Source organism: Falco biarmicus, chromosome 8 (genome assembly GCF_023638135.1).
Source record: "Falco biarmicus isolate bFalBia1 chromosome 8, bFalBia1.pri, whole genome shotgun sequence".
NCBI lineage: Eukaryota > Metazoa > Chordata > Aves > Falconiformes > Falconidae > Falco > Falco biarmicus.
Genome location: NC_079295.1, coordinates 2,656,487 through 2,674,405, shown reverse-complemented (window position 1 = coordinate 2,674,405; position 17,919 = coordinate 2,656,487). Strand labels below are relative to the sequence as shown.

Below are 17,919 nucleotides of genomic sequence, written 5' to 3'. Positions count from 1 at the left end.
TACATATAGTTGCATTTTCATGGTCTTCACTGCTAAATACTTCAGAAGCCTTTACCCCTCCTTTAAAAGAAACAAAATTTACTCAGTTTTCCAACAGTATTTGTACCATTTTTATTTGTAAAAATAACCATCTGAATGCATTGCAATTGTAGTTTACAGTTAGGATTCTTCATTACATTAATACAGCATTCAGTAGTTGAAAAAATTACTAAACTGTGCTTGAGAAGATTCAGGTTGAATTCCAAGTCATTCACTGAATTAAGTCTTTTTTTTCTTTTTTTTTTTTGTCTCATTTCATATGAGACATTTACCCAAGTCCTTAAACTGCAATTTACAAAACCAAAACAATATCGACAAAACCCCACTGAAACCATCAAACAATATTTTTATATTGTTTATTACAAATGTTATGCAAAATATAACACTGGCACCAGATTCGTATCACCATGGTTTGTAAAGATATATTGCACATGCTAAAGCATAAAATATAAGACAAAACCTACAAAACATAAGATATTGGCTTTAATATGTAGATCACTGCATAAGAAACGCATAAAATTACATTTTATACACACACTCGGATTGTCACTAGTTTAAAACGCCCTTTCCTATAACACTGACCTAAGGTTTACTTTTTGTGTGATAAGAAAGCATTTTCAGCACTGCAAAAATTATACATTATTCCTATAGAAATTTAGCATATTAATTTTCATTTCAATGCAGGTAGACATATGAAAAGAAGAAACACTTTATACATTCAAGGAAGGTCTGAAATGAAAATTTACTGGTAATATATTGCTTTTGTAACACTCAAAGGAAAAAAAAAAAAGGGAAAAAAGACGGTTTCACAAAACATTTCCATAATACACAAATATAAAAAGGCACTCTAATATTTCTTACATGACTAAGAATAAAAATCACAATTATTTTTTTTAAAATCATCCTCAAGATACATAACCAAGTTTCTCAACAGTACAATGGATAAACAATTCATTTCATGTGTTTGTTCTAATTCAATAATCTGGCAGTTGTTTACTGCGTAAAAGTACCAAACACATTATGGTGCCCTTTTAGTAGCGATGAACAGAAATCCCCTGAGCTATTTCACAGCAATTTCAGGCAGTCTGGAGGTTGTAACTCAGTATTTATGAGAGAGACTTGGGACCCCATCCTGCTATGGATTCCACCTGCCACTGTGGTTAAAATACGGGATGAACCGATCCTGCTAACGCACTTGGGCATACAGCTGCCCCTCCTGAACACCCTCTGCTTGGTGCAGACACAGAAGTCGGCCACGGTAAATTGCAGGATCCAGGGTTAAGTGCAACAACTATATACGATTAACTCTACTCTCGCAAAGAGTCCGCAGAAAGGCAAGGTGATTATTTACAAGAGTAAAATTATTCCCATGCTTAAATACCTGCCCTAAATTTCAAATTTGTTTTCTACATGTGATAAACTATATTGCAGATTAATGTACTAGCATACAAAAAAAAGGAAAAGGGATTCTGGTAATTCATGTGAGATGTGGGATAGGCCAATACCGAGTACTTCCAAGTGTCTTGCTCATGACAGTTTTCCTCCTAAATACAGCACACTCCAAACGTGACTTTCACAATGCCCTTAAGACACCAACAAATCATATGTTTCTATGATTTTTTTGGAACATTGCATATTTACATCATTGTTAGTTTACAGAAAAGTTTAATCGATGAAGTTTGGATTTGGTTCCTAGAATCAAAAGCAGGATCAAAGTAATTCAGTAACCACCTATGTAAGAGGCAGCAGTTACTGCACTACACGATTTCCAGAGTTACAAGGTATTGCAAATATACAGAAGAATTTTCAGTAACTCTGTGTTAGCAAGTGAAAATACTGATTTTTTTATTTTTTTTTTTAATAGCTGCTTAAAATAATACAGCATCCTCTTTGTGGAGAGGACTGGTTTTCTCCTAATGAAAGCAGCTTCACATAGGATAGCGTAACTTTCTTTGTTTCGGGGTGAAACTTAAAAGTAATACTGCCAAGGAGCCTGCCTACATCTCTGGTTAAAATAACACCAAAAGGATGATCCTGCTGTTAGACAGGTGGCAGCTCCTTCCCATTTGTTTATTTGTTTTCAATGACATAATTCAACATAAAACAAAGAAAAATTTTGGATTTCTATTCATTTCTGAACAGACGCCACTGAAAACTTTCAACAAGTGATCTCTCTTATTTTCAGTGCTTAAAGTAAGGTGGTTATTGCTATTCTGCAACCCTTAAAAGCAAAAACGTTAAGAAAATTCAATCATAAAAACGTTGTTCTGTGCTATTTCTGAGGAGAAAACCAGGGTTTCAGGTGCTCTGTCATTCTACTGCAGAAATACAGAGCTGAGGGAAAAGAAACGTTCACTTTTACAGAGACTCTCCCTTGTGATTATTATTTTTTTAAAAAAACTTTGGAAATCTGTTAACGCTCAAGGAAAAAAATATTTCATTTTAGCAAGGCAAAATAAACTTGATACATAAATATTTTCTTAATTAAAGAACTGGAATCTGCCAACAGATTTTTAACAATACAGTGGAACACAGCTAAAAACTGCAACTAAAATAAAAATCCTTACTTTTCATTTACCCTGCCCAAAGCGTGCACTGAGGAGAAGCTCATCTCATCCTCCCCGCACAGCACAGATGCAGGCCTGCAGGCAGCCTGAGCGTGAACCACAGGAACCCGCACACCTTGACCCTGTGCTGTACGACCTTCTCCCCTCTTTACTGTGGCTGCACAGGGGCTGCAGCCCTTTCTTATGCACTTACATGAGGGAAGGTGTTTTGCTTTCTGCTTTTTACCACCATAGCCTGTGGACTTAATCTTTGCGTTCTGTACAAGAAGGTGGGCACTCTCCCAAAGTGCATCAGCCCTTCCTTTCTCTACTCAGGCCATCACTCTTGCCTAGATTCACATTTCATTTCACATCATGCCAAATAGTACACACAAATGCTAACTAGGAGAACAAGCCATAGTTATTTTTCCTGGGCATTTGTTTCATTTCAAATAAATATAAACACATTTACATTAAAGGTATATGAACATATTCTTTAGTCTGGAAAAAAAACAAAACTGTGGTCAATACATCATCAGTTACAAATGTCAACTTGAAACCTGCGTCATAAAATGTAAAATTCGCTCGAGACTACTCATTACCTCAAAAGTTTATATTTTTATGGTTTAGAAAAACTACTTCATTATGTCACTCACATTTGAAGAAAAAAATAAAAGTAGCAAAGTCTTCCATTTAACTACTGAAGCATTTTGGTCCTCTTGGTACAGCTGGTTAGTTCATGATAACTTTTTGTTTATATTTTTGTTTGGTTTTGTTTAGAAAGTGTCATTCTTCCTTTTGTATATCTGTTGCAGGCGAGGGTCGTGGTCCATTTGACCTAGAAACTTTGGCAGAAGGAGTAAACATATTCACAAAGTTGACATTGCTTTAAAAGCTGGTGACAACAGGCTTTTTTAGCATGTATCTCTGATCACACTGCTATGTTTTCTGGTGTTTGGTATTTCAACTTTTGGTGTTCTGCTTTCATTGCTTTACCTTTGCTCTGTTAATCCAAACACTGGCAAAAGTATTTTAAAACTTGATACTGTTTACAGTAAAAATAAATTATTTCAGCATAGAAGAGGAAAAAAACAATCCATTTAAGATGGCAAGTCATTATAAACTCTTACATACACCTTTGTCTACACCTGATTTCCTCCCTCCCCACCCTACCCCACCCCACCCCTTTTTTTTTTCCTGGTGCTAGATTCATCATTAATGGCTCAGGTGACAGAAACATCTAATGACCCTAATTCTGTAGTGCAAATAAACTGTACATGTTTGTGCTGAATTGGAAAAAAAAAAAAAAGTAAGGGCCAAGTGATACTCATTTTACACAAGTGGTTCAGGAAAATATGGTGAGACAAGTAGAATTTGGCCTTAAGAGTTAGTAAGTATATTTTTCTAACTGTGTGCTGCAACTAAGAACTGTAAAAAGTGCCTTCTGTACGTTTAAGTGCTTAATACACACAGAATGTGAAAGGTTTCATTTCCTGCAGAAAAGTAATACAGGCAGTTTTAAGATTTACAACTTTACCTTTGGTTTGTGTAAAAAAAAGAAAAAAATCATCTAATTATCAGAGCCCCGGAAGCAGGAAACAGACAAACAGGAAAGGGGTGATGCTCAAATCTACGAAGGCTACACTGGGAATATGTTTGTGTGCTAAAGGTACAGCTAAAACATTTAGGAACTTTTTACAAACAGTTCCCTGTTTATTTGTGCTGTCAAAAAGAAAAAAGGCATTTTCTCTTCTTCTACTTAAAATAAGAGGTAGAGACTTTCCACAGGGGCACTTAGGGCCTGAAGAAAACATCAGAGAGCTGAAAAGCTGCAGAACATTAATGGGAATATGTTCCAGTAAACCCCTCTAACTTTGTTGTTTAAAGGCTCGATTTTCGGCAACTCTACAAATCTTTCAATACCTACTTGTCAAGAATAATAGTTAAGAACATAGCTGTGGGATTTAAGCTGTTTAAAAAGACAAAAATAAAGCTGACATGAAATAATAATGAAAAGAAGTTTCTGAATACCAAAAAGTCAAAATGTTTCAGAATCCGAATCATTTTCATTGTACCCATCCTCTGTTCCTACGTTATTACTCAAGGGCTTATTGTAAGAGTTAATGCTACCCATACTGGAGCCATCGCAGAGATGTGTCCTGCCCAAATTGTCTTTTTTAAAACAAACGAAGTTGAAAGCCGTCATTGAACTGGAGGGAGAAAAAGGCATCATGGTAGCCAAAATGAGTGCCAGGCAGTCAGCCACGTCTTTGTTAGGAGCGCAAGCCAGGGCTGGCGTATGACCTGGGCACAAATGCAGACAAGGCAATGGTTAGTACTAAGGGTACTGAGAATGGCACTGAGCATTCCTCATATACATCTCTAGGTGACGTCGTAAGCGGGAGATGTATGTTCAGTTACGAGCATGCCAGGCAACAGGGGTATGTTACTAATTTTAAATTAGACATGCCAGGAGAATACAAACTATATGGAGCATTTAAATCACTGTGACCACAACAAGCACTATGTTTGTAAAATCAGGCAGCAAACAGACTTCACGATATGAATAAAAGCTCTGGCTAAACGTGGGTCTACAGCACAGACGGTACAATGAGTACAGGACACGGAGTACAGCAACAGGGGCAGAAACTGGCTTCAGTTTCTGTGCGCATCAACGAGTCTCATTCTGAGAGCAATGACTTTCATAAGAACGTGGAAGATATTAGTTTAAAAATGTTTTGAAGTAAAAAGCAAATGATTTTAAAGACTGACCCGTTGAGTACCTACTCAACTCAGAAAGCAGTTTATTTAGCAATTAAATTATAAGGGAAAAGAATTAGACCTGTGCATGTGGTACATGTATAGCAGGTACGACTACGTGGATGTTTAGTTACTCAAATTTATGTTATGTTAGAAGAATAACGACTGTATTCAGAAAGCATGGCATACACTTTAAATACAAAGTTAATATTGTACAGATGTCAGTAAAACAAAGAACTGGGGAGCTAGTACAAGTTTGTCTTCGCTGCAGTTTAACTTGGCTCCGGCCCAAGCGCTGCCCCTACAGCAGCTCTTCACGTATACACACCTTGGAAACCGGTACGCCGATTACACTTGCTATCGACACATTTTGCAGGCTGCTGTGTAGCCCTGCAGCACTTTCCAACAAATCCTCCTGTATGCTAGGAGCCAAGAGATTTTTTTCCAGACGGCTAAATGTTAAGTGCTGCAGCAAGAGTAACCTGCAGCCATGAGCACTACCGACACCCTACTGCCTCAAGCAAGCCGGGAACGCCTGCAGCGCAGGTGAGGCTGGCGGACAAACGTGAGTACGGTTTTGTAGCAAGCTACCCACGCTTAAGCACTGACTGCAGTGAACGCATACCCTCAATGGAGTTTCCTCTTCCACTGAGTTCCAAGCACGAATATTCTTTAGAGCTGTACTTAAGCTAAGATTGTACTTACACTTCTCTCTTTTAAACTGCATATGCAGTTTTTCCCCCCAAAAATTAAATGTGTATAAAATTCAAACCTAATTTTCATTAGTGACATACATGCAAATTAGCTGGATCTGTATGTACAATTTTAATGATAAAAACTGTGGTTAGAAGTTAGTCGGGTTCATTTTTCTGTCCCCTATCTCTAAAATGAGGCTGGGGCCAGATGACTTCAGTGGAACTCATTCATGCAAGTATATCTAGGTAGCATCTGGGTAACAGCAAATACTCACCACTCAGTTCTTTTCATCCATAGATCTCAAATGTCTTGCTATGATGGGTGAGTATAATTATTGTTACTTTACGGATATGGGAAGAGGGAGGTACCGAATTGTTACATTAATGCCATGAAGTCAGTATTGTAAGAAAGACCAGCTTATTTCAGGAAGACAGTTTTGAAAACATTAATTATAGAAGCACAGCCCTCTACGGGCTTTATAATGTTTAGGGAAGGACTCCATTGAGATCTGAAACAAAATTATCAGATTTATTAACTAATCATGTATTTTACGAGGCAACAGTAATTTACTTGCATCTTGGATTAGGTCAGGCAAATGGTAAGCACAAGCTTTGATCTCAGAATGAACTAGGACACAATCAAACATATGTTGATGGTTTTCTTCCTACCCATTAAAACATGCGCTGATTGAATGCATAATCCTTAAATCTTCTGCAAGGCTTCAGAATTATCCGGTGCCACTTGCATGTTTAGGAAATTCAAGTTACCACTGCACTCAAGCATTAAAAAAGACTAGCTGTTGACAGTACATGCAAAATGAACAGTAAAAGGGACTGCTGTGATGTTTAGAATACATTTTTATACTAAAGAAAAATAAATAGTATCTTTCTTTCTTTTTTTTTAATAGGTACTCACACAGCTCACTGTTCTTGAAAGGATAAAAGCACCGATGATATCTATCACCAGCTTTTAAGTCTATTGCTTCGGTCTGTTGTAAAATTACCTGTTGGGTCCTACTGAAGATTGTCAAAGCATATTATTTTACTCACCATTTTCATCTACTGCTAGGACGCATGCCCCTTTGGCTAGCAACTCTTCAACCACCATCTTTAAGCCATTTCGTGCAGCAATATGGAGAGGTCTACAAAAATACACCAACTAAATTCAGACTTTCAAAAAAAGTTGGGAAATGCTTAATGCATACCAAACATCTGAAAAAATGTTTTCCTTCTTTGGATTGTTACAATTATATTGTAGACATTACATTATATTACAGCCTTTAAAATAATTGTCATGATCCACACCCATAAAAAATGTGCAAGACAAATATAATTACCTTTACATACACAAAGATCACTTAGTACTTCCCACTCTAAAGGCTTTCTTTAAAAAGCTATCCTATTTCCACTGTTTGCAGCACACAACTGACATTTAAAAGGAAAATAAATTATTTAGACTTAAGGTGAAGCTCAAAGAGCTAGGAAATGCCAGATGTATACTTAGGCATTCACATGATTAATAGACATTTTGATACGGTCTTCAAATAAATGACCTCATATAATTTTTCCACCAGACCATGGATAAAATTGGCATCAAAGAAATCAAAATTAAAAGTGAAAATACAATATAAACCTCTTCAAGGGCAAGCACTCAAAACCCCCAGAAATTAACTTTTTTGTTCTATAAAAGTATCCAAGACATGAATTTAAAATGCTAAATTGGAATTTTCTGGTAATTCAACTGAACTTAAGAGGAGCAGGCTATACTTACGTCTGCAATGCATTATTTTTTGCATTGATAAGGCTCTGTTCTTGTATCTTGTCAAGTATTAACAAGGCACATTTTTCATGACCCTGTCATTGAGGGAGAAAAACAAATAGTGTTAATTTGCTGAGGAGTTTGAAATTGCAGCAAAATAAATGTTACATCTAAAAATGAAATGGAGTAACTCAATTTGAAATATTAACGGAGTGGCATGTTCTGTAAGGATGTGTAGTAAGTGAACAGTAGGAGCCTTGAAATACCATTTATGAACCACCACCGGTAGGATGCTTTAGCACATTTAGAAATTTAGGCATTCATCTGTCTTTCAGCCCTCCATTCATTATATATGAATTCACGTCCTCACCTTTCAGAGAAGACAACTATTTCTCTTGAGAAAGCGCTCAATGGATTATTCATTAGAGCCTCATAGCAACATAGAAAGAGATGGCTTAATGTCAGGAACGAATACTATACTTTCTGGGTCTTTAAATGGCCTTTCTGAATTATTAAAGAGCTACTACAAAACCCCTTCAGTGTGAGAGCTCTACCCATGAAGCTTTGGCAGTAACACAGACCCAGGCCTTATTTCTGACACTGTTTCAGCACAGCAAGTCGCAGGTGCTGAGCCCACAGCCCCAGCAGGTGAACAGCTGCCTGCAGGGCCTTGAGAGCTCAGCCAGGCTCATGCGTCGGCAGAAACTGGAGTAATACTGTCACCCAGGAATACAGCCTGGGGACAGGAGCAAAAGAAAAGGCCCAGGAGAGGCAGTCCCACGGGCATTTTTGCTGCCAGGAACAGCAGTAGCAACTGGAATTCAGACAAAGAAAGGGTGGGAAAAGACACCACCACCAATCTAATCAATGCCTCTGGTTCTACTGCTGCTCTGGTAAGGGAAAATGTTGGGTTTCTTCCACAGAAACTGGAGAATAATATTAATAAAAAAGAATAAATACCTTTTTTTTTTCTTTGCCACTGAACCTATGTTAAGCTACTTTACAGTGACATTATTTGGTAAAATCTTAAAGGGTTTTCCATTACTTCTCTTAGGTCACCTCCTTACATTTATGTTGTCATAAGAAGCATCCGTATTTTTCAATTTACAAAACTTTGAAACAGACCTGAGAAAAAGCTTGGAACAATGTTCCCTTCCTCACCACAAGTTTGACCGCCACACTTCCATTGCAGAAAACAATTTAGGAGCATAAACACACATGTGCATACAGACACACTGCGGTGAGAAGCATACAGAGCTCTTTGACTTACTTTACTGCTAGCCAAGTGCAAAGATGTATTCAACTCCTTATCTTTTAATGTCAGGTCAGCCTTGGCAATGTTCACCAAAAAGTCTGAGGTATAGAACACAGATCAATGAACAAACCCAATGGGCAGATGAACATACGAAAACAGAGGAAAAAATTACTATTTCAGTATATGCATGCATACGTGCTAATCAATTAAGCCTTTACCCAACCTAAGCTTTATGAACAGGAACTGAAAATAATGAATGAGAACAGACTAATCTTGTGCAGTTAATCAGCAAAGGCAGAGCTAACAGCTCGTTCATTGTGCCCCAAACTGTCAAACTTCTATTCATCTTAATTCCTTTGTGAACTTCCCCATTGGCGAATCAGCAAGTTCTGCCTGAATCACCTTCTCCTGGGAACAGCTGTGGATCCTGCGTTGAGAGGACTAAGCGGATACAAAGAATTTAGGGTGCAGTCTGTGCTGTTGAAGCTAGAGAAAAGGGAATTCTCTTACGTCAATATGGCCCTAATCTGTATGTCTATAGTATATAGTCTAGCCTGGAAAAAGCAGTTGCTGATAGCTGCCATTTCAACAATAGCACTTGTATAACAGAGCAGAGAAAAAGGTCACACAATCTTTTTTTCACGCATGCAGTTTTACTGTGCCACAAAATCAAAGGAAGCAAAGAGAACAGAATTACTACTCCCTTCGTGCTCTTTACCTTAGGAGGAAATAAGACTCAAATTCGTTATTGCAAATGTTCACTGTGACTGCTGAGAAACAACGGTGAAGAAGAAAAATCTATTTTTCACAGATGCAAAGGTAGCTCCTTACAGACATCCACACAATTTGTTTTCCTTCCTTAGTTCTCACAGAACAAAGCCCATTACTTGTTTGGGACAGTAAATGCAGTGGCACTCACCCTTCAAGACGCACAGGGGCAAGGACGTACTCACCCACAGCGCCTACGTGACCGTTCTGAGCTGCCATCATGAGAGGTGTTTTCCCTGTGTGATCCGCAGCATTGACTTGTGCGCTGTGGCTCAGGAGGAGCTGGAGGCACTCCACATGATCCGCGAAGGCCGCTGCGTGAAGGGGCGTTCTGTGGGGAAAGCAACGTGGCCACAGCTGTTGCTCAAGGATGACAATACTCCTGCTTACCTACCTTCCCAAGAACCTGAAAGTGCAAGACGGTTTTAACTTATTTTTCTTCCCAACAAAACTTAAAGTTACCGCCAGGGGAAAGTTATAGTAGTAGCATCTGAAAGAAGTTAAATAATATTTACAGTCTCTGTCCTGGTGCAACATAAACTTCAAAAAACAGGGAAGCGGAAGGTGGATATGCTAGCGTGGAGGTATGAGACTGTGGAGAATCGCCTATCAGCAGCACATTTATTTTAATGGAGCATACTGTGTAATACGAAAAGCGGTACACAATCCCTCATTCTTAGTCATCTGATCTTATTTTTTTAACAAGCCTAAGATGGGAAGAACTATCAGAAAAGAACAGACTCATTACTTCAAAAAAGTATTTCAAGTTATAGTCAAAGATACTGCAGCAACAAGCGACAACAACAGCATTACTACCAGAGGCAGAAGGAATTCAACCCACTGTGAAGGTCACCAGTTTCCAGAAGACTGAGACACCAGTGTCCAGCCACTACCTCGCTGTGGCATTTTGGGTCTGAAGCGTGACCAACAGAGACGAAAGGTAGCGGGTACACAACCCAGCGCACACTGTTACTTCAGCTTTGCTTGTCAGTAAAAGGTGAGGCGGTCTCACCCTTACAACAGCAAGTAGTCACTGTTACTGAGGGTCTTGAATTTGTTTTAAGTAACAGAAACAATGAGTATTCAGTTTCTAGAATTTCAGCAATGTTATTTACAGAGATATACACACACACACACACAGAGTGAGGAGATTATCAACACGACAAATTAAGGATTTGGCTGAGCCCGTATCTCTTGCTGTATCAGCATTATTTTGCTGCACAGATCTTTTCAGCTGTGTGCCTTGAGAACACTAACATAACATTAAAGCTTTTAATGAAATACTTTTCTATGTGTACACAGTATCGGTCCATCTAGCAAAGACAAACACGTTTAAACATTTAACAAAGAAAACAGGTTCAGGGAAACAGCCTATAGTCATAGCTGCTCTAAACAAACAAAATACTACTTATTTTGTATTTATTTCCAGATGCACTATGAAACGGAACACTTCACAGTGTTCTTGCTTCAAGTGAGCCACCACTTAACTTTGTTGCAGTGCAAACTGCTGTCTGAGTCGGCGTGATAAGGCTTTGCTCAACCATATCAGAGAAGAATTCATTGCAGAGGTTCAGGGAGAATTATGACAAATACTAGATTAATTCAGTAAATACAGCTTGTTTAAAACAGTATTACCTTCCTTTGTCATCTTCGCAATTGACAATGCTGGCATCGATGGCTCCGATGAGCAGTGATGCACAGTTTTCATGATCATTAATTCTGCCAAACAAAATAAAAAAAAAAAAAAAAGACATTTTCAAAACCATAAAAAGCCTACATCTTTTCCCACTTCCAATATTATTTTACTTCACTTCCCATTAATATTTCCTACTGGTTATTTATAAGTTAACATACCTTTGCCTTAATGATTTCAGTCACATTTCTAAATATTCCTCATCTGTCCGTTTAACCAAACTGCATCTGCTGCTAAGGATTTCAGTCTCTAAAGCAAAGCTGATCCTGCAGTTTGCTATGCACAGAGATAATTGAAAGTGCAGCACAAACCTAGGATTAAAACCTTAATATCCTAAAATCCTTTAGTCTCTATGTCAAACACCTGGATCTGGAAAGCACTCAGTCATAGACACCTACTTACAGAAAGCTTTAGTCTAATGTTTAAGGTACTGAAGTCCACATCTCTTCCAACTCATGCATTTAATACTTCACCTTGATGGATGTACTCAATAGTTTTTCTGGTTATTGTTAATTTGACTCATTTCATTATGAAAATGAACAGTGCTTGGTAACAGTATTGGACATATAACTAACATACACCCATGCTGGATTAGCAGCTGTTTTCATTTTAAATTTATGTGCATTTTTAAGTTGCACACATTTGTACTGGGTTTGAGAATTACATGCTAGTTTAAAAGAATATAAGTATTGAAAAAATTATTTTCAAAGCCATCACTAGAAATTCAGATTTCAAATACTATTTCAGCCACAAAGGATTTTATTTTAAGTAAAACCAGTGCTTTCTATATGCTTTTATTTCCCTAATATATAGGCTTTTTATAATTTCAAAGTTCAGTATATGAACAAATTACTTTTCAATTTCCAATGATGTGGCCTGTAGAAGGAAAGCCTACACAACAGTAACTGCCATCGTTGTTTCTGGAAGACATTAATTCTTCAAATAGAAGACAGAATAGAATACAGTTGTTCTGTTGGCAGGAATTAGGAGAGTTTGCATTTGTCTTTACAGCGCTTAATTCCTTACTCTTCTGATGGCTTTCATGTTTTAATAAGCATGTTGGGTTCTACGTACTGAAGTAATCTTGCCTTTTTTTGTAAAACACATTTGCAATTATGTTATGAAATGTTAATGATGTTGCTCTATTAGAACCCTTCCCGTACGAAAGTGCACAGCTTTATTTGAATCAGGAAGGTGTCTCAGATACACGCCCAACCTGTAACAGCCAACCTCTCTGCTGTTCCTGACAGGAGAACTCTGGATACAGAGTCTGCCTCTAAAGCTGATCAACCCCTTCGGCTCGGACCTGGGCAAAAGTACCAAACCTTCAAGACACAAGATTATCTCAGAAGGCAAAAAGTCCGTGAAGACAATCAGAGTGGAAAACACTCTGCCTAGGATGCCTTGGAAAAAACACAGCCTGCACAGAACGCCATTCTAGCATGGTGCAGGTGGTTGTTCCAGTCTTTTCTTCATTAAGGCTTTGTCCCTGTTGCTAAAAAGGAATCATCTTGATTCTGACAAATGCATTAACTTTCAGCCACCGGGTTTCAAAGGAACCTCAAAAGCTCCTAATTACACAGGCCGAGGCACTATAGCCCAGGCCACGGCCTAAGAGTGGGAGAGCTATGAAGCGCCACGCTGTGTGAAGAAAAGGCACAGGTCTGTAATTGTACGCAAAGGAACAGAAACTAGAAAGGGAGCAGAAATGCAGCTATTTAATTACAAGTTAGTATTGCATCAAAAAGCCTAAATGTATGCAATCTACACAAAAAGCCTCTTTTATTCTGCCACTTTTTCAGCCAAAGTACAATTTTATGATCAGCTTTAAAATTTTTTGCTCATGCAAATGATCTTAAAAAAACCCAACACACTTTTTTCTCGTACTGCTCGTATTTCCCAGACATATCCTAAAGCGATACATCTGTGTTTGTTACTGGAGATTTCTACTTACACGGCACAGTGCAATGGAGAGAAGCTATTACCATAGAATTTGCGGAATAATTTTTGTTCCAATAGTACCTCTATGCAGTTTTCATGACCTGTAAGAGATCAGACATTTCACAACGTTGCACAAAGTGGGTAATTCAATTAATTCATATTAGGCTTATCTGGATTAGAATTGAACACGTTAAGTTCAAAGCTGAACGCAATGTGTATAAAAGCTCTTATGTGATAAAATAATAAGCAAACATATTTACTTATTTATATTTTTATTAAAGCTGGAGCAAGATAGATTTGGCCTAATATTAGCACTTACTGAAAAAAGAGGAAAGGAAGAAAAGCCTCTTTTTTATGTGATGTTATGTGTGTTGCCTTACACATCTCCAAAGATGATCTTAAATGATGACACTGAGAAGCCTGATCCTTATATTAAGCAACAAGTTCAGATTATTCAGTTTAGAATAATCAGTTCCGTTCCAAACATCCATCTAGGTACCTGGTCTCTCGCATCAATAGATAAGGTGACACCTCAAAGGAGCATTCCTGGCCCCACAGAAATCAATTTCATCACTGACATCAGTAAACCCAAGGTTTCACCCTGGCCTCCCATGCCTGGGAGCAAACGAGCTGCAAAGCCACCGGGGGGTATTGCTGGAGTCCCCCCGGCTTCTAAAGGGAGGGGTGACCACAGCGCGAGCTGCTACGGAGAGCAGTGAGCAGAGCATCTGCCTCTGCGCGTCCAGCTTCTCCAAGCGTTAGGCTGCTTCGTTACCGTGCTTCCCTGCAAGCCAGGCCACGTGCGAACCTGGCACAAGCCCCCGGGAGAACCTTACCATTGTAAGACGCCCAGTGCAGCGGCGTGTAGCCCTGGTTATCTTTCAGGCTGCAGTCCTCCTCCGAGAGCGCTATCTGCAGTAATTCGCTCAGCCAAGTGGCGTGGCCCCGAGCTGCTGCAAAGTGCAGAGGGGTTCTGCCCCTGGCGTCTTTACATAAAATAGACACTTCTTTCTCTAACAGCATCTGAACACACTCTTCGTGCCCAGTCATAATCTGACAACAAAGAAATGAGTAAAGAGGTTGACATGGTACAGACTCTTGCCCAGGAAACATGGAATATGATTGATTGCCTGTGAGCATGAACCGGCCTGGGTGGGATTCAGGAGGCAGAGCTGAAAGCCTTTGCATCCATGAGTACCTATGATAACTGATACGCTGAAATGCATTTGGTACTGTCTTCCAAAGGCATCGATTCCTAGTCTGTGGAAGAGACTCCACTAAGTGAGGCACAAAACCAAGGAGGCGTTTAAGACTAAGGAAACAGATGAAATAGGGGTGAGGTTCAGAAAAACTGAGCCTGGCTTCTCAAAACCATCTGTGAATTTGAGAGAAGAACTGAGGGGAAAAAAGATCAAGTGTATCACCAGAAATATGAAAAGCTGCTTTAACAGCCAGCCAGCTACTATCAGTGACCTCTGTATCATATACATAGGTTAGCTCAGGTATCTTGAGCATGTTCGCATAATGCTATCAATACAGAAGAGAATTTTTATGCTATAGCTTTTATTACAGACTTGTGCTGGACTCCTCAGCTAAACTGCTCACTGCAGTTATCATAGGATTCTGTATAAATGTCACCTCTTGCATCAACTTACCCAATGGGTAAGAAGCTGACTCCTAGAAAAGATTATCTGCCTCGACTTTCACTGCCTCTAATTTAAGGCTTTCTTATTTACACTGCTGGGCAGTTCTTTTAAAGAAATTATTTTCAAAATTCGTAAGGTGCTCAGTTATAAGAATAATGATTGCTATTGTAAAATGCTTAGAGCCAAGAAAAAGAAAGGTCTAATCAGTATTTTACCTAATTAATTAAAGCAAACGTGAAGTCAAAAGCAAAGCATTACTGAGAGCAGATCTGTCCTGCTTTTTACCTCACTGACTGTGCTTGGTCATGTTTCCAACCATTTACAGTATTCCCTACATTCAATATCCCTGTATTTATAAGTGAGTTGTAGTCACAGTAGAAGAAATAATTAAGAATCATAAAAAGTCAGTCACCCCTCGATGTAAAGCTGTACATCCCAGGAGATCAGCTGCATCTACAGATGCTTCTTTTTCAAGTAACAAAGAAACAGCATCGATGTGCCCATATGCCACTGCAAGCATTAGCGGGGTTCTAGAAAAAGCAAAAACAAACCAGTCGCAGCTATAAAATGATACACTACTTGCAATGCTGACTTACAGGACCGGAGAAATCAGGGAGCCCTGCATTCCTGTCCATTCCTACCCACAAACCTGCTTCTTTCCCTGTACTCATCTATATAACACCCAAGCGAAGGCCTTTTGTATGAAATTATAAAGACATTTAACAACCAGCTATCGTGACTGAAATAGAAACAAGCACATCTGTAAGCAGCGTACAGCGAAACATCATTCAAGACAGTCTGTTCTCCTAATAAGCTAGAATTATGGTCACCTCCAGCAACACAGGAGCTTTACAGTGCCCAAGTGCTGTGAATGAACGCTCCTGCTAGTTACCGAGATGACAGCCACGCAAAGCACTTCTTTTGCAAATGCTGAACAATTGCGTACAGGGGATGAAGGGACATGAGGATACTATTCAAGCTGAAATCTGGACTAACATATCTTTGATTTTTTTTCTGATAGAGATCCGTTCTCCTATTTTCAGATAAGACTAATACCATTTAAAACTATATATACAGTCAGATATGGTCCAGCACCCCAAATGAGTTTTTTTTAAACGATTCACATTTTCACTTTAAAAATATACTTTATTCTCCCTCTGTAACTGTCATTTAACTAGAAGTGAAATTTTTGCAGGAACATCCCAGATGCATGTGTTGCCTCAAACAAACATTGGGTCCCACTGCACCAGCCTAATATACCAAGTAAACCCTGAAATAGCAACATTTTGGTAAGAAAAAGACTCTCTGCAGAAACATCCCAGGAGCAGGAGTTTGTTAGTTTTTATTGAATCTGGCCCTCAGCACCTATGAAGAATTGTTTTAAGTATAAAGCAGAGGCTAAGATTAATGAGTGATTCTTTCCACATGGCTTAGTTCAACTGAACGTGTACTTTGTAATCTCTGCCACATTCTCTAAGAGGAAGTGTGAGAAATACAGTATTTCAAATAAATGCTTTTTGTGCGAGAAATCTGAGACTGTTTGAATCAGAGAGCTGAAAAACAACATTCTCAAGGAAAACTTACTGTCCTTTGGCGTCTGTCACGTCAGGGTTGTCTGCAACTTCTAGCAACAACCGCAAACAAGGTGTATGGCCATTAATGACTATAAAGAAAAAAGTAAGTTTAATTAAAACATGTTTCATTTCAGATGATTTTCCATTGAGATGCCTATGGATAAGAAATGTCTTTATAAAGAAGAAAAATATTCCATAGTATCAGAAATTAATATTCCTACAATTTTCATTTAACTTGTGCCAATGAAATGGTGAGCTGTTTTTTCCCTGACCTCAGTAAGATGAGGATTAGTTCTCTTACATACAAAAAGCCCGACTGAGTAAAGCTGAAATCATGATTTTCACTACTGAGAAGATTCTTGCTAAACCAGAGAGCATTTCAAACCCCCTCAGACCGAGCAGGCAGACAGGGCTTTCTGCGATCAGGTGTGGACCGCAGTAGGAAGAACGTCAGCAAGGCTCCTTGATTTTGTGTGCGCTGTACAAGCAAGTGCTCTGGTGCTGCCCTGAAAAAGAAGCGTCTGCATGGAGTGACCGACTATAAATGTCACATTCGTAACAGCTCGTAACACCAGAAATAAAATTCCCTTCGGGTTTGTCCATCTTTTCTCATTTAACGTTACTGGAAGCCACAGCTACTTCTCAAAAATGGCATTAACTTTTTAAAACGTGACCCACAGCTGTTAGAACGCAGTGTGAGTTACTGCGTGTTGCAGTGCCTGGCACTGGAAACCCATCTGTGTGTCAGCTGGCTTAAAGGCTTCAGCCTTCCGTGGGATGAAGAGAATGGTATTTTCTTCTCTGAAAAGCAATAAATGCTGCACTCAGTAGATAGAGACTGCGTTCTCATTACAGCAAGTCATGCATTCACACTGCCTACACCCCGTGGGCTGAGGCGAAACCCTGGGACACCACCTATGTCACATCATCCTGGCAGAGCAACTGGCGCACATCATCACATTTAAATCACTCATCCAAAAATAATCTTAGTTGCTCTACCCAGAAAAATAAAAGGCATTTTTAGTTATTTACCACTAAGTAATGGCATATACATAACACGTAAACAGTTCTGCAGTGCTGATGAGTCACTGGCTTAGGGAAACAAAAAATAAAAAAAAATATCTGTTCTTTCTCCCAGCCGGAGGAAGAAAAATCATAACTTTTTCCCACCAACGTCTGAAAAGGATTTTGGTACATGAGTTTTAGAACAGATACTCCCAGAAACCCTCAGGAGCTGACCCAG

The 17,919-nt window shown here is 38.9% G+C and overlaps 1 protein-coding gene across 6 annotated transcripts in view; it reads right to left on the bottom strand.

The window, feature by feature from the left end:
- Nucleotides 1-86: 86 nt before the first annotated feature.
- The window catches only part of ANKRD44 (ankyrin repeat domain 44), a 143,412-nt gene continuing 125,579 nt past the window's right edge, over nucleotides 87-17,919 (bottom strand). For 3 of the 6 annotated variants that reach the window (XM_056348474.1, XM_056348475.1, XM_056348476.1), the window contains exons 19-28: nucleotides 16,687-16,765; nucleotides 15,515-15,632; nucleotides 14,293-14,509; nucleotides 13,470-13,557; nucleotides 11,458-11,541; nucleotides 10,008-10,153; nucleotides 9,070-9,152; nucleotides 7,812-7,894; nucleotides 7,091-7,182; nucleotides 87-4,889 (exon numbers count right to left, since the gene is read on the bottom strand). In XM_056348474.1, the coding sequence (XP_056204449.1) occupies nucleotides 4,624-4,889; nucleotides 7,091-7,182; nucleotides 7,812-7,894; nucleotides 9,070-9,152; nucleotides 10,008-10,153; nucleotides 11,458-11,541; nucleotides 13,470-13,557; nucleotides 14,293-14,509; nucleotides 15,515-15,632; nucleotides 16,687-16,765 (1,256 nt within the window). In that variant the 3' untranslated portion in view covers nucleotides 87-4,623. Of the gene's footprint in view, nucleotides 4,890-6,709; nucleotides 6,811-7,090; nucleotides 7,183-7,811; nucleotides 7,895-9,069; nucleotides 9,153-10,007; nucleotides 10,154-11,457; nucleotides 11,542-13,469; nucleotides 13,558-14,292; nucleotides 14,510-15,514; nucleotides 15,633-16,686; nucleotides 16,766-17,919 lie in introns of all 6 variants that reach the window. The other 3 variants (XM_056348477.1, XM_056348478.1, XR_008823432.1) reach the window with 2 other exon arrangements.